At 34.7% G+C, this 11,737-nt stretch overlaps 1 protein-coding gene and 2 non-coding genes across 3 annotated transcripts; 1 reads left to right on the top strand and 2 right to left on the bottom strand.

Annotated features, from left to right (window-relative positions):
* Window positions 1-2,621: 2,621 nt before the first annotated feature.
* Window positions 2,622-11,654, bottom strand: LOC135776681 (hydroperoxide isomerase ALOXE3). The gene is made up of 15 exons (XM_065287536.1): window positions 10,678-11,654; window positions 9,782-9,945; window positions 9,322-9,532; window positions 9,092-9,173; window positions 8,925-9,011; window positions 8,717-8,832; window positions 8,435-8,607; window positions 8,217-8,360; window positions 4,439-4,642; window positions 4,131-4,217; window positions 3,881-4,050; window positions 3,663-3,784; window positions 3,347-3,447; window positions 3,006-3,176; window positions 2,622-2,876 (listed from the first exon to the last, which is right to left on the bottom strand). The coding sequence occupies exons 2-15, from the start codon at window positions 9,938-9,940 to the stop codon at window positions 2,697-2,699; spliced, it is 2,007 nt and encodes a 668-aa protein (XP_065143608.1). The 5' UTR covers window positions 9,941-9,945; window positions 10,678-11,654; the 3' UTR covers window positions 2,622-2,696.
* Window positions 11,088-11,159, bottom strand: trnae-cuc (transfer RNA glutamic acid (anticodon CUC)). The gene has a single exon. It is a non-coding gene; the product is annotated as a tRNA-Glu (tRNA).
* trnaw-cca (transfer RNA tryptophan (anticodon CCA)) lies at window positions 11,528-11,599 on the top strand. The gene has a single exon. It is a non-coding gene; the product is annotated as a tRNA-Trp (tRNA).
* Window positions 11,655-11,737: the final 83 nt, after the last annotated feature.

Raw genomic sequence — 11,737 nt, 5'->3', positions numbered from 1 at the left:
CTGCTATTATGTGATATCAGTGATCGCCAGTTTTCATCATTTGTGACCTAAAAACTGGTAAAAAAAAATGTTGATAAAGTTATATGTACTCGAATTCGGACAGAGAAGGAAAAAGGCTCATTTAGGAAGGACTTGATTAATCAAGATTGGAGTAAAGTTTTTGTAGAGGATGTTAATAATTCTTATGAGGTCTTTCTGGATGTATTTGTAACCCTTTATAATAAAAACTGTCCCTTAAAAATGGGTAAAGTAAATAAGTTCGGAAAAAAACGTGGATAACCAGCTGGTTACAGAAGGCCTGCAAAAAGAAAAACAAACTATACCGAGATTTTATTAAATACAAGTCTAGTTATCATGAAATTAAATATAAAAGATACAAGAATAAGTTAACAATTATAAAAAATTATTATAACAACAAATTATATGAATATAAACTAACATTAAAGAAACTTGGAACATTTTAAACAAGGTTATGAAGCCAAATTCTCAGAGCAAAAAGTATTTTGAGCACAAAGGAAAGATTATTAATAATGGTACAGATATTGCAAATGAGTTGAATTCCTTCTTTGACGATATCGGACCTAATATTGCGAAAAGACTTGAACTATCCAATCAGGTGGCTTGGTGTAATAGTACGACAGGAGATAGTGGAATTTTATAGTCAATATTTCTTAATGAAGTCACCGAAACTGATATCTTATATATTGTGAAAAAATTCAAAACTAAAACTTCTTGTGATGGTGATGGAATAGACATGAGTATTTTTTATATACTTTTTTTATAGATTGTATACTTCAACCTTTAATTTATATTATCATCTTTCCTTTAGTTTAGGTGTTTTTCCTCAAAGGATGAAGACTGAGAAGATAATACCTATTTTTAAAACGGGTGATAAACATGAGTTTAATAATTATCGACCTGTTATCACAGTTTTCTAAAATAATAAAAAAATGGTTTACTCATAAATTGGATCTATTTTTAGAAAATAATAATTTATTTTATGATTATCAATACAGATTTCAATCCAATAGATCAACGGCTGTTGCATTAATTCATTTAACTGATGAAATTTGTCTGCAATAGACAAAAAGCAGTATCTTGTAAGTATATTTTTGGATTTACAGAAAGCGTTTGATACTCTTACCATAACCTTTTGTTGACAAAACTACAACACTATGGATTAAGGGGTCAGATATATAAATGGCTTGAAAGTTACATACTGTAAGTAACAGAAGCCAAAATGTTCAATTTATAAACCATAACTCTGACTGTAAAACTACTGTATGCGGAGTTCCCCACGGTTCTGTAATTGGTCCTAAACTTTTTATATTATTTATTAATGATATATTTGAGGCTTCCAAAGACATTATTTTTTGTAATTTGCTGATGACGCAAATGGGTTTAAGGCGGGTTAAATTTAAATCAACGTATTGAAAGGGAAATGACAGAATTAAAGAAATTGTTTTTAAATTAGGATAAGACAAATTATATGGTTTTTGGAAATAAGGGAAAACATGAATGTATTAATTTAATTGTTCAGGATGTAAATAGTTTCTCATTTTTGGGGGTTATCCTAGATAGTAAACTTAAAGGCAGGGTGCACAATTTTTGAAAAACGCTTTGGAAAAGGGAGTCGGGCTGACTACCCAAACACACTTGTAGCCAATCAGGGGCGTGCCTTCTAACAGACATCCTTGTCGGGGTTGCGTATGTGTGGGGCGGGTTTATCAAAAGAATGTCCAGATTGTATTGGGTTAGGGGTGTGTATGTTTAGGTGATTTCAAATGTCAACATTGGCTTTCAAACATTGTGCACTCCGGCTTTAACTGGAAACCTCATATCGAGTATATCAAAAGTAAAGTTAGTAAAAATATTGGTATTCTTTATAATGTAAAACACATATTGGATGAAGCTTCATTACAGCTTCTATAATTAAACTTAATTGCTTCATATTTAACATACTGTATTGAAGTGTAGGGTATGCATGCATCACAGGAAGGTTGTTTTCACTTCAGAAAAAGCAATAAGAATTGTGACTCACAAGGTTCACGAGATCACACTAACAAACTGTTTATAAAATTGCAGACCTTGAAATTCAATGACTTGGTCAAATTTAAATTATTACAAATGTGGAAAGTAAAAAATAATTTGGTGCCACTACATATCCAAAACAAATTCATGTTAATAACGGATAGTAATAATAGAAGAAAAGGCTATTTTTGTGTACCATACTCTCGCACCTCACAAAAAAAAAGGGTTTATGGTAATTGGGATCAGTTTGTGGAACTCTTTGGACATTGTGCAAAAATCATGTAACACGGTTGTTCAATTTTTAAAAATGTATTAATGTAAGATGTAAGAATTAATGTCTGATAAAAATGAAATGATTAATTATTTAGATGTGAAGTACTATTGTGCTTTGAACTAGGAAAAAAAACGGCGAGCTATCTATTCTGTGCTATATTAGATTATTGAACAAAGGGCCATGAAATATAAGACTATGTCTTCCTCATGCTCCTGTTCAGCATTGAAAGTTATTATTATATTATTATATGATTATTTTGTGTGTGTGTAATGATATCATGGCTGAATAAAAAGAATTTGACTTGACTTGACATTGGTAAAGAAAACATCAGGCTTTAGTGATGTAACAAGTTACTTAGAAAACCCTTTTGGTACAACTTTAACTAATGAACTCAGATAGTCACACTGTTCTCAATGCGATCTGGTGACAGGTAAAGGTAGGGTAACTCCAGCTGGCTGTTTCTTTTTTTAATGTCTTTTGCTATCTTCTTCAGCTCTCTCTGTACCTTCTCCACAAGCCTGAGGGGGGCACCGCTGCTAAAGTACCACTCCTTATAGTGGCACAAAGGCACCTGAAGATAAATGATACATTTGGTGAGCTTCACATCATTATACATGTTCACAAAAAATTCAACCCTATTTATAAAGAACACATTCAACTGATATAAATATCTAGCAAGCAGCCTATACAGTGCACTTACATAGTCAATGGCAAGCTTTGATAGCATGGTCAAGACAGTAAGAATGCTGCAAGTGGTGTTAACCTCAGGAAGGAAAGAGAGAAGCTCATCCTCAGATAATAAACCTTTGGTCTGAGGAGGGGGGCGTAACATGACTCCTGGACTGTTTGGTATCCAAAGATTGTAATCCAGCTGAAAGGGAGTTTATTTTTAAAGGAAGGAAAGACAAAACGCATACTTACTGAATAGAAATACAATGAACAAGTTATAACAAGTATGATTTTGCATAACTAAGTGGACTGAATAGGATTACAGGAATGCTCGTTGTAATAAATAGGTTAAGTCATTCATACTAAACATGCCTGAGAGAAGTTTACAGCTGAGTGAAGCGCTGAACTGGAGAAAATCATCATCGTGATAAACTTGCACAATTCAGCAGTAGTTTGAAATGACGGTGGGATTTCTGGAGAATAAATCATAAATCATTTTAATGTACAGTTATGAGGACTAATGAGAGTTCAGTAAGTCTGACTGTCACTATCGGTAAGACAAAATTTCAATTTACATGAAATATTTTATCGCTTCAGCACATTTTGTCTGGAATATACTGCTATGAATTTTATGCACAAGACGCTTATGTGTTTGACGTGGATAATGATTTTGGTCAGTGTGTTAAACCTGTGTGAGTGAGGCCGAGGAATCCTTCCATGAAGATCTCTCTGATCCAGTTCTGTAGTTCACAGTCCTGTTGAACTTTCTCATCATCACAGTAATACAAATTAATCCAGCCCTCAACAAACCTGTATATAGCAAATGCAAATCATGCGTTCACTGTAAACATCAAAGCGACATAACAGAATACACATAGAAACTGATTCAACCACTTCTTTATGTACCTATATAAAGCGTCCCAAACCCTGAGAGCGTCTTGCGCATAATAGCAGATTGGGAGAGTATCCAGTCCACGGGATCTCAGGTCATCTGGCACGCACATCGCGCTGTAGCGCAGACGCTGCGTTCCTCGTGCAACCAGCAGCGCTACCGCATCCAAACCGCAAGCCATAGCCTATAGAGAAGTGAAACCAGAGTAAATATGTTTCATTTAACTAACAAGTATAAATAATGTGACTTTCTTCATAGGTCAACCTTGTCAAAAACACCATTTTTGGCCAGAAGAGTTTCTCTAGCCTGAATGTTGATCTGAAGAGTGCTTTGCAAGTGTGGCATCAGAAGCTAAAAACACATAAGCACAAGAAAAAATGGATTTTAACATCTAACAATTTTAAAACATAATTTGTCACGTCAAATAAAAGATGTTGAGGCCCATATAAGATAACTTTGAGGCATTTTAATATAATATTATTTGTTTGTGTTCAACTGAAGAAAGGAAGTCATATACTTTTGGGACGGCATGACGGTGAGTAAATTATTTTTATTCATTTTTTGTTCATTACCTGGTGCAGTGGATGAATCTCTGGCAGCTGTCTGAGCGTGGCGGTACAGCACATCTCTCCTAAAAGATGAGTGCGCAAGAAGTGGGAAAGCAGCTGATGGACCAGGACATCAGAATTACGCACCCACATCTTTGCCAACAACCAATCCGGTGCAGGATCGGAAGGTAAGAAAACAGGATTTTGTGGACCAGGAGTCTGTTGAAGCTGAAAAAAATTAAATATTGTAATTTAAACATTGAATAGAATATCCCAAACAACAGCTTTACATACATGCAATGTAAAAAAAAACACTTTTGTTTTTCATAATATGCATTTAATTTTTTCTTAATTTCCAACGACTCTCACATGAATCATCTTACCCTGCTTTGTATAATGCTACTCTGCCCTGATTGGTCGCAGTTGTGTTTACAGTGGAAAGGGACTACAGTGTTCGTATTTTTATAATAATGATACTGTTCGACACTGCTGTAAATTAAATATTTAAGAGGAAAATGTTGCTTCACACTTACATAAGCGAACTCACAGCTTGGTAGTAAACACCCAAACAATAACATTTTATGTGTTAGCCAAGTGGACACAGAGTCCTGCTAAATCACTGCAGTTTGTTATGCAACGTATTGCTCTATCTTTCATCGTGACTCCAAGTAGTAAGAACGCCAGATATTCTACATAAATCAACTCATTTGTAGACGTAAAAATATAGGGCCCTATTTTAACGATCAAGGCGCATTGTCTAAAGCGCACAGCGCAACGTCTAAATGGGTCTGAATACACTTTTGTTAATTTAATGACGGGAAAAATGGTTTGTGCGCCGAGCGCATGGTCGAAAAGGGTTGGTCCTATTTTTTAATGAGTAATGGGAATATTTTGGGGGTAACGTGCAATAAACCAATAAGAATCTCAGCTCTCATCCCCTTTAAAATCCAGTTGCGCTGGCACTATGTCTAATACCTATTTAGATGACAGACTTTGTAAACTGAAAAACTAAGCGGAGGAAGAAGATCCCCAGTTTAAGATTAATGTTAAACAATTGTGTTGTTTTTTACTTGTATTGAAATTGTTATTTTTTATTAAAACCTTTAAAACCCATTTTCTTTTAGTCATGGAAGTAAAAATAGCAGGCTTTTAATTGCTGTAAATGTTTGGCTATCCAATATCATCAAAAAATAATTTACAAGTAAGAAAAGGTTTGTACTCTAAAAATACTTTATTTGTAACAAACAGGATTTTCGGCACTTTGGGAGCGGCATGAGTTTCTTTTAAGCATTACTTAAAAATGTTTCTCATCCCACCATATCCACAGGTACAGAGTCATTATATACAATAAATCTGTAAGGTAGCATTAAAAAAACATTTAAAGACAGATGCATTTGTTTAAAGCAAAGCATTTATTTACTTACCAGGCTACAGGTGAAGCAGCTCTTTGTGCTTTCTAACGTCTCATCATTAGTCCTCATTTATGTCCAAGAGACTCAATAATAATCTTTTACATTCAATCCTTTAATCTTTCATATTTAAAAGCTTTTTTGTGCTGCTGCGCATTCATGTATGTGATAAGCAAACCCGCGTTGTCGTCCCGTTTATAGGCGGATATTACTAATGCGCTCTTTAAATAACAAAAAACATATTGCGCCTTTAGAGCAGGTTTTTGTTGGTCAATGGCGTAATCTATTTTAGTTGCCTCAAAATAGCAATGCGCCAACAATGCGACAGAACACACCTCGTTTTCAGACCAGAACGGCCATGGGGCAAAAGTGGACGCAAATGCATTTGCTATTTAAGCAACGTGGCGCTAAATGTGGAAATGATAATTGCGCAGGGTGGAAACTAGCAAGAGACACTTGCGTTGCGCATTGCGCTGCATTGCGCTGGGTGTAAAATAGAGCCCATAATGTTATTTAGCCACTCAGCACTTAGCGAGATGTGCACACAACACAACATAAAAAACTACATTTTAGCACGCTCAAAAGAACCTAAAAGCTATTAGGCTTATAGTTTAGAGAAGCAGTTGTAAATGTTGTAGTATAGTATAGTAGATGAATTTTGACTTCTGACTGTTCACAGCCTCCTCCTTTGGAGGTAAAAATTAACCAGATTTGGGTTTCACAGAGAGTGTGAGAGCACAGCGCCTTGGCGTTATGCACAGGGTTCGTGTATTTGCGGTAGCAACTACGTAGAACGCATTCGCAAGGCGTGACAGCATTTTCACGGAAAAGGATCGAACTCTGGATGGCTCATTTTCAAAAAAAAAAAAAAACATTTCTCTGGCCATAAATACGCTTAAAATAAATGCTAAATACACCTTGTAGAAAGTAAAGCTTAATTAAATACATTTTTGAATTTGAAATATATATTTAGTTTCAACCTTCAAATATTAGCATATATCTTAAAATGTATTCTGGGGGCAACATATACAATTCTATTTTTACAACCCATACAGCAAAACATATATTTTCCTGTCAAAATATAACTTTCTATAAAATGAATAACTTATGTATAAAATATTAAATTATAATAATATTTTTGTAGTTGAAAATATATTTAATTTTATCCTTTTCAAACCTGAAAACAATAAATGCTTTAAATATATTTATTAATAAAATATGGAGAAATTCATTTCGCAATTGTACTACAAATTACACCTTACAACACAGGAAATGTCAACTTTCTAAAAGTTTTTTTATATCTAATCTCAAATCTGCCTACATATTCTGATTACCACACAGATATATATATATATATATATATATATATATATTGCTGGCCATTTTTTGTATATTTTGAAATATATTTAAAATGATATTTGAAAATGTATTTTTTGCCATATGGGATATTTTTGGCAATTGTCACTGTCCCTTGTATTGCGGGATATCACCATCTCTCCATTAAAAGTAATAGGATTACATTGATTTGTTGCTGTGTGTCGTTGGGAATGTAAATGGGGCATTATGATTCACTTTCAGCTTTGCAGCTTTTGCAGACAGTTTACAACCACATGACACACTGAATAAAGGTCATTTTCGTGATAGCATTATTATACACGCTCTTTAAGTCATTATAATTACAAAACATTTTTACATCCAGAAGATACCCAAAAGGAGCCAAACAAGTTGGGTAGTTGACACATGACATGAGGAGCTCAGATGCAAAAGCCGATAAACCCAACCTTCGTCAAAAATGAGATAAAAATTTGACAGAATGCGCTTAGCACATATCAAACCGATTAATCCTGGCCACAGGCCATTCAGAAATTCCATTTTGATGGCAGAATCTATTAAACGACATAATTTGTCAACAAAGTCTTTTAAGTGCACGAAAGAGGAATCAAAGTCCAAGAGTTTTTTATCCAGTTAAAGGAGGTTTACCAAATATATTAGGATATTGGCTGATTTTTTTTAGCCTTTTACCTTTATTCAGAAGGAAAGTAAAGACTGCCTGAAAACTTTTTTGGAAGTGGAGATGTTTGCATGTACCGTATTGCAGTCAAATACCAATGAACTGTCAAAAATGACATTTGTGAAATAATAACTTTTAATAAAATAAGACTTTTTAATTAACATTAAGGTTTTAGGTTACTATTAATTTACAAATGAAAATATAATGGAAATCAGGAAAAAAACTGTGGCTATTGAGAAATTGGAGAAGCTCATTTTCGCAATTGTACTGCAAATTATAGCTTACAACAAAGGAAATGTCAACTTTCTTAAAATGTTTCATATCTAAGCTCAAATTTGCCTACATATTCTGATTACCACACGGAGAAACTATAAAATCATACCTGTATGGCAATTGGCTTAAGCTCTCCTTGTTGGTCATAATGCAGAAGACATAAAGGTGCAGTCATGTACGTCTGCTTGCCATTGACAGTATTAGCAGGCAAATGATCCAGAATCTCGAAATCCAGAAGATAAACATGTCCACTCTGTTTTATACATAAAATGACAGTTATGTTACCGTCTGACAAATACAAATGCATCCTAAATCACACAAACGTACCTCCATCTCGTACTCCAGGGTCGACCCCTGTGGCAGAAAAGTCTTGACCATCTTTGAAGTGACCGCCAGGTTGGGTGGTAGGCTGTGGATCTGTTTGATATACAGAGGATTGGAGCCATTGATGCATTGATATCCAAAGAAGGCATCCTCTTTCCAATGGGCCTGAACATATCCTAAGAGAAATACAGGACATGGGATGATAAAACTAATAATATGAAAATAAGTAATATTGGAGAAAAGATGCTTTAATATTTTTTGTCATAATGTGTTTGTTTTTCATACTGGCAACTGGGTTCTCTCCTCCGTTAAACAGGAAGAATGTCTCAAGTTCCTGGAAACTTTTCCAAGATGTTCCATTTTGAGCAAAACCTTTTAGATAGTGCACAATGTTGACTGGCCTGACAAAAATGGCAGATATATTAATATTTTAAGTTGTCAAATTCAAATGAGCACTTTAAAGAGAAGAATTAGAAAATACAAAAAGCCCTACCGTTGACGGACATATCTCAGGTTGGGACCTAAAGCAGAACTGGACATGTCCACACAATGAGGGCCCCCTTCAACAAATGTGGCCCACCTACACACAAACATCATCTTTATTATCCATTTACATAAAAAAAGTGTGATTGGTGAACAGAATCTGATAAAATGGTGTACCTGATGTGTTGCTGTTTATTCTGAAGAGCCCTTTCCCGGTGAGCTGTCAGGATTGCCAATGTTTCGTCCTTTTTAAGACACACTAAAGACATTGTAAGAGAAATTATGATTTTAAAGAAAGTAAAAAAGGCTAACCAATTATAAGGCAGTTATCTTTCTAGAATTATCTGAGGAATTTTGAAACAATTAAAATATAAAATAGTTTTTCCTTTGAAAAAGAAACCACTCACCTTTGTCATTCCGAAGCTCAATGTAACCATCTTCACTCCGAATCCATTTATTGCATGGGAATACTTCTATGTTGGAATCTTCAGAATGCTTCACATGTATATCCTGGCAGTGCCAGTTCAGGTCCGGAAAGCCAGGGTGAGCCTCAAGACGGAGTTTCAGTAGAACCACTTGGCCAATTTCGTCTGTAGGCTTGATGACAATGGTACAGGCCTGTAGTAAAGACAAAACAACACATTTTAGACACATTTGCATGATAGATTCGGTTATTTTTTTCTAAATACGTTCAATGACAGTTCCTATTCATTTGTTTAAGTCACATAAACCCATGACGTTGGCATACCACTATGGTCTACCCGTTGAGCCACAGGCAAATTTTCTTAACATTTCCTTTTTATTGTAACTGTATACATCTGTTTTCAAAACCATGTGAAATGTTTTCTATAAAGGTTAATGTTTTACAGAGCCGGGCAGGAGACGGTGTTGATTTGGATTCACGCTGACTGGAGGGGTCTCGCAATGAGTGCCAATCAGAGAGATCCAAACGATGCCATACGTTCCTGAGAGAGGTGTTGCGGAGGTTCGAATTGTCACGTGAAACCCATCCATTAGGCTCATCATAAGGTCTACAAGCATGTAAAACAGAAGCATATGATTTAAAATCATATTGTCAGTCTTAACCAATCCCTAAACCAATAAAGATAAGAAAACAAGTTTTACTTGTTAACATTTACAGAACTTCAAAAGAATGCTGTTGAAGTAAACTGCTGAATTAAATGAATGAATACTGCCAAGCATACAAAGATTTTTATACTCCTGTATCTAACTATGAATTACATGCAGTATAAGTGCATGCATGCTTTAGTAAATATTTTCCATCCAGTGATATTTTTGTCTTGTTAAAAACGTGTTTGAATATTTAAAGTTATGTGTCAGGACCTTTGCAAGATTTGCAAAACCCCATGGCCTTAATTTGCAAATATTTGCATATGGAGCTGACAAAAAACTGCCTAACATATTTGAATTGGAAATGTTACGCTATATACATCCTTAGGAAGTACATCTTTAAGGCACAATAAACCACAACAAAAATAAATAACTACAATCTCATTGTAAAATACAATTTTATAAGTCCCAAAGTCAAATTCAGTACACTAATGTTATTTCAGAAAAACATATTTTTTGATGACATAACTTGGTTTTAAAATTATTTTAAAGGCAAATTTTGCGAGGTATTAAAATCAACAGCTTTTTTCAGTACATTAAAGTTTAGATTTAAACAAGTTTGTAAACAATAATTCGTCCACATGACACTAATAGTGCCAGCAAGCACAGATAATGACATTACATCGACTTACCTTTCCTTTATCTCTGAAGATGTGAAGCGAGGTCCTCAGATGCTTTCTGATTATCTGCATGCACGCGTGCGTGTGTAAACTTTGCACGAGTTCTTCCTGATAGCTCTTCTCACATATTTAGTGTGAAAACTGATATGTGACCATGAGCAGTGTGCGCAGTTTTATTAACACAATTTTAAGTTCGATCTTAACTCGTTATACATTACAGCATTCTACTTTAAAATGTCTTTGTACTTGTCGGTAATGCTACTTACTCAAACTATTTAATCTGTTTATAACTATTAATTGCAATAATACGTTATCTAAGATATAGAGAGAATCAACAACAATTAATAATAGTAAAATCAATAATAGTTCTTGTGTGTGCTTTATCTGAATACGTAACGTATCACGTTTTAAAAAAGATCTAGTTCCCTGACCGGGAATCGAACCCGGGCCGCGGCGGTGAGAGCGCCGAATCCTAACCACTAGACCACCAGGGATCTACATATTACGACGATAAATACATGGTGAATAAGAATACAAGGTCTACTATACTCATATGTTCACTGTAAAAATAAATAGTGGCGACATAATTAATTTGAAAGACCGAATAATAAAAATTGATTTTGTGAATCTCACAATAACAACGTTTTATAAAATTCTCGCAATCCATGGAAAAAAAACGCGTCCAGCCAACAAGTTATATGGTCAAGCATTAAATAGTAACGTCAATTCCAGCCTTTACCCTTAAACAGAAATAAAAAATAAGAATAGTTAACAAAAACGGAACTAATAGTCTGAAAAATAACATGATAAACATCTGTTCTGTCACACCGACTTGTAGAGCACCCACCACCAACCTATCGAAGACCTCGTGGCGCAACGGTAGCGCGTCTGACTCCAGATCAGAAGGTTGCGTGTTCAAATCACGTCGGGGTCAAATTGTATTTTCTCACCCGTTTACACGTTCATAAAAACTATAAAGCTTAAAGGCTTTAATGTTTAAACAGGCTGTTTAACTTCTTGTTTATTACACGCAACTAAATATTATCTGGGCAGGTGTCACATAATTGCGCAC

The sequence above is a fragment of the Paramisgurnus dabryanus genome, chromosome 18 (genome assembly GCF_030506205.2).
Source record: "Paramisgurnus dabryanus chromosome 18, PD_genome_1.1, whole genome shotgun sequence".
NCBI classification, from domain to species: domain Eukaryota; kingdom Metazoa; phylum Chordata; class Actinopteri; order Cypriniformes; family Cobitidae; genus Paramisgurnus; species Paramisgurnus dabryanus.
Note: the sequence above shows the minus strand (reverse complement) of the source record. Positions and strands in the feature narration are given on the sequence as shown.

Bases quoted from the DNA above. Each gene is read 5' to 3' on its own strand.
- LOC135776681 (XM_065287536.1), bottom strand. From the start codon at position 9,940: ATGATGAGCCTAATGGATGGGTTTCACGTGACAATTCGAACCTCCGCA. The intron at 4,643-8,216 runs GTATGATTTTAT...AATTTTTTTCAG, and splicing joins TTAAGCCAATTGCCATACAG to CTTCAACAGACTCCTGGTCC. The intron at 4,218-4,438 runs GTAATGAACAAA...ATGTGTTTTTAG, and splicing joins AGATTCATCCACTGCACCAG to CTTCTGATGCCACACTTGCA.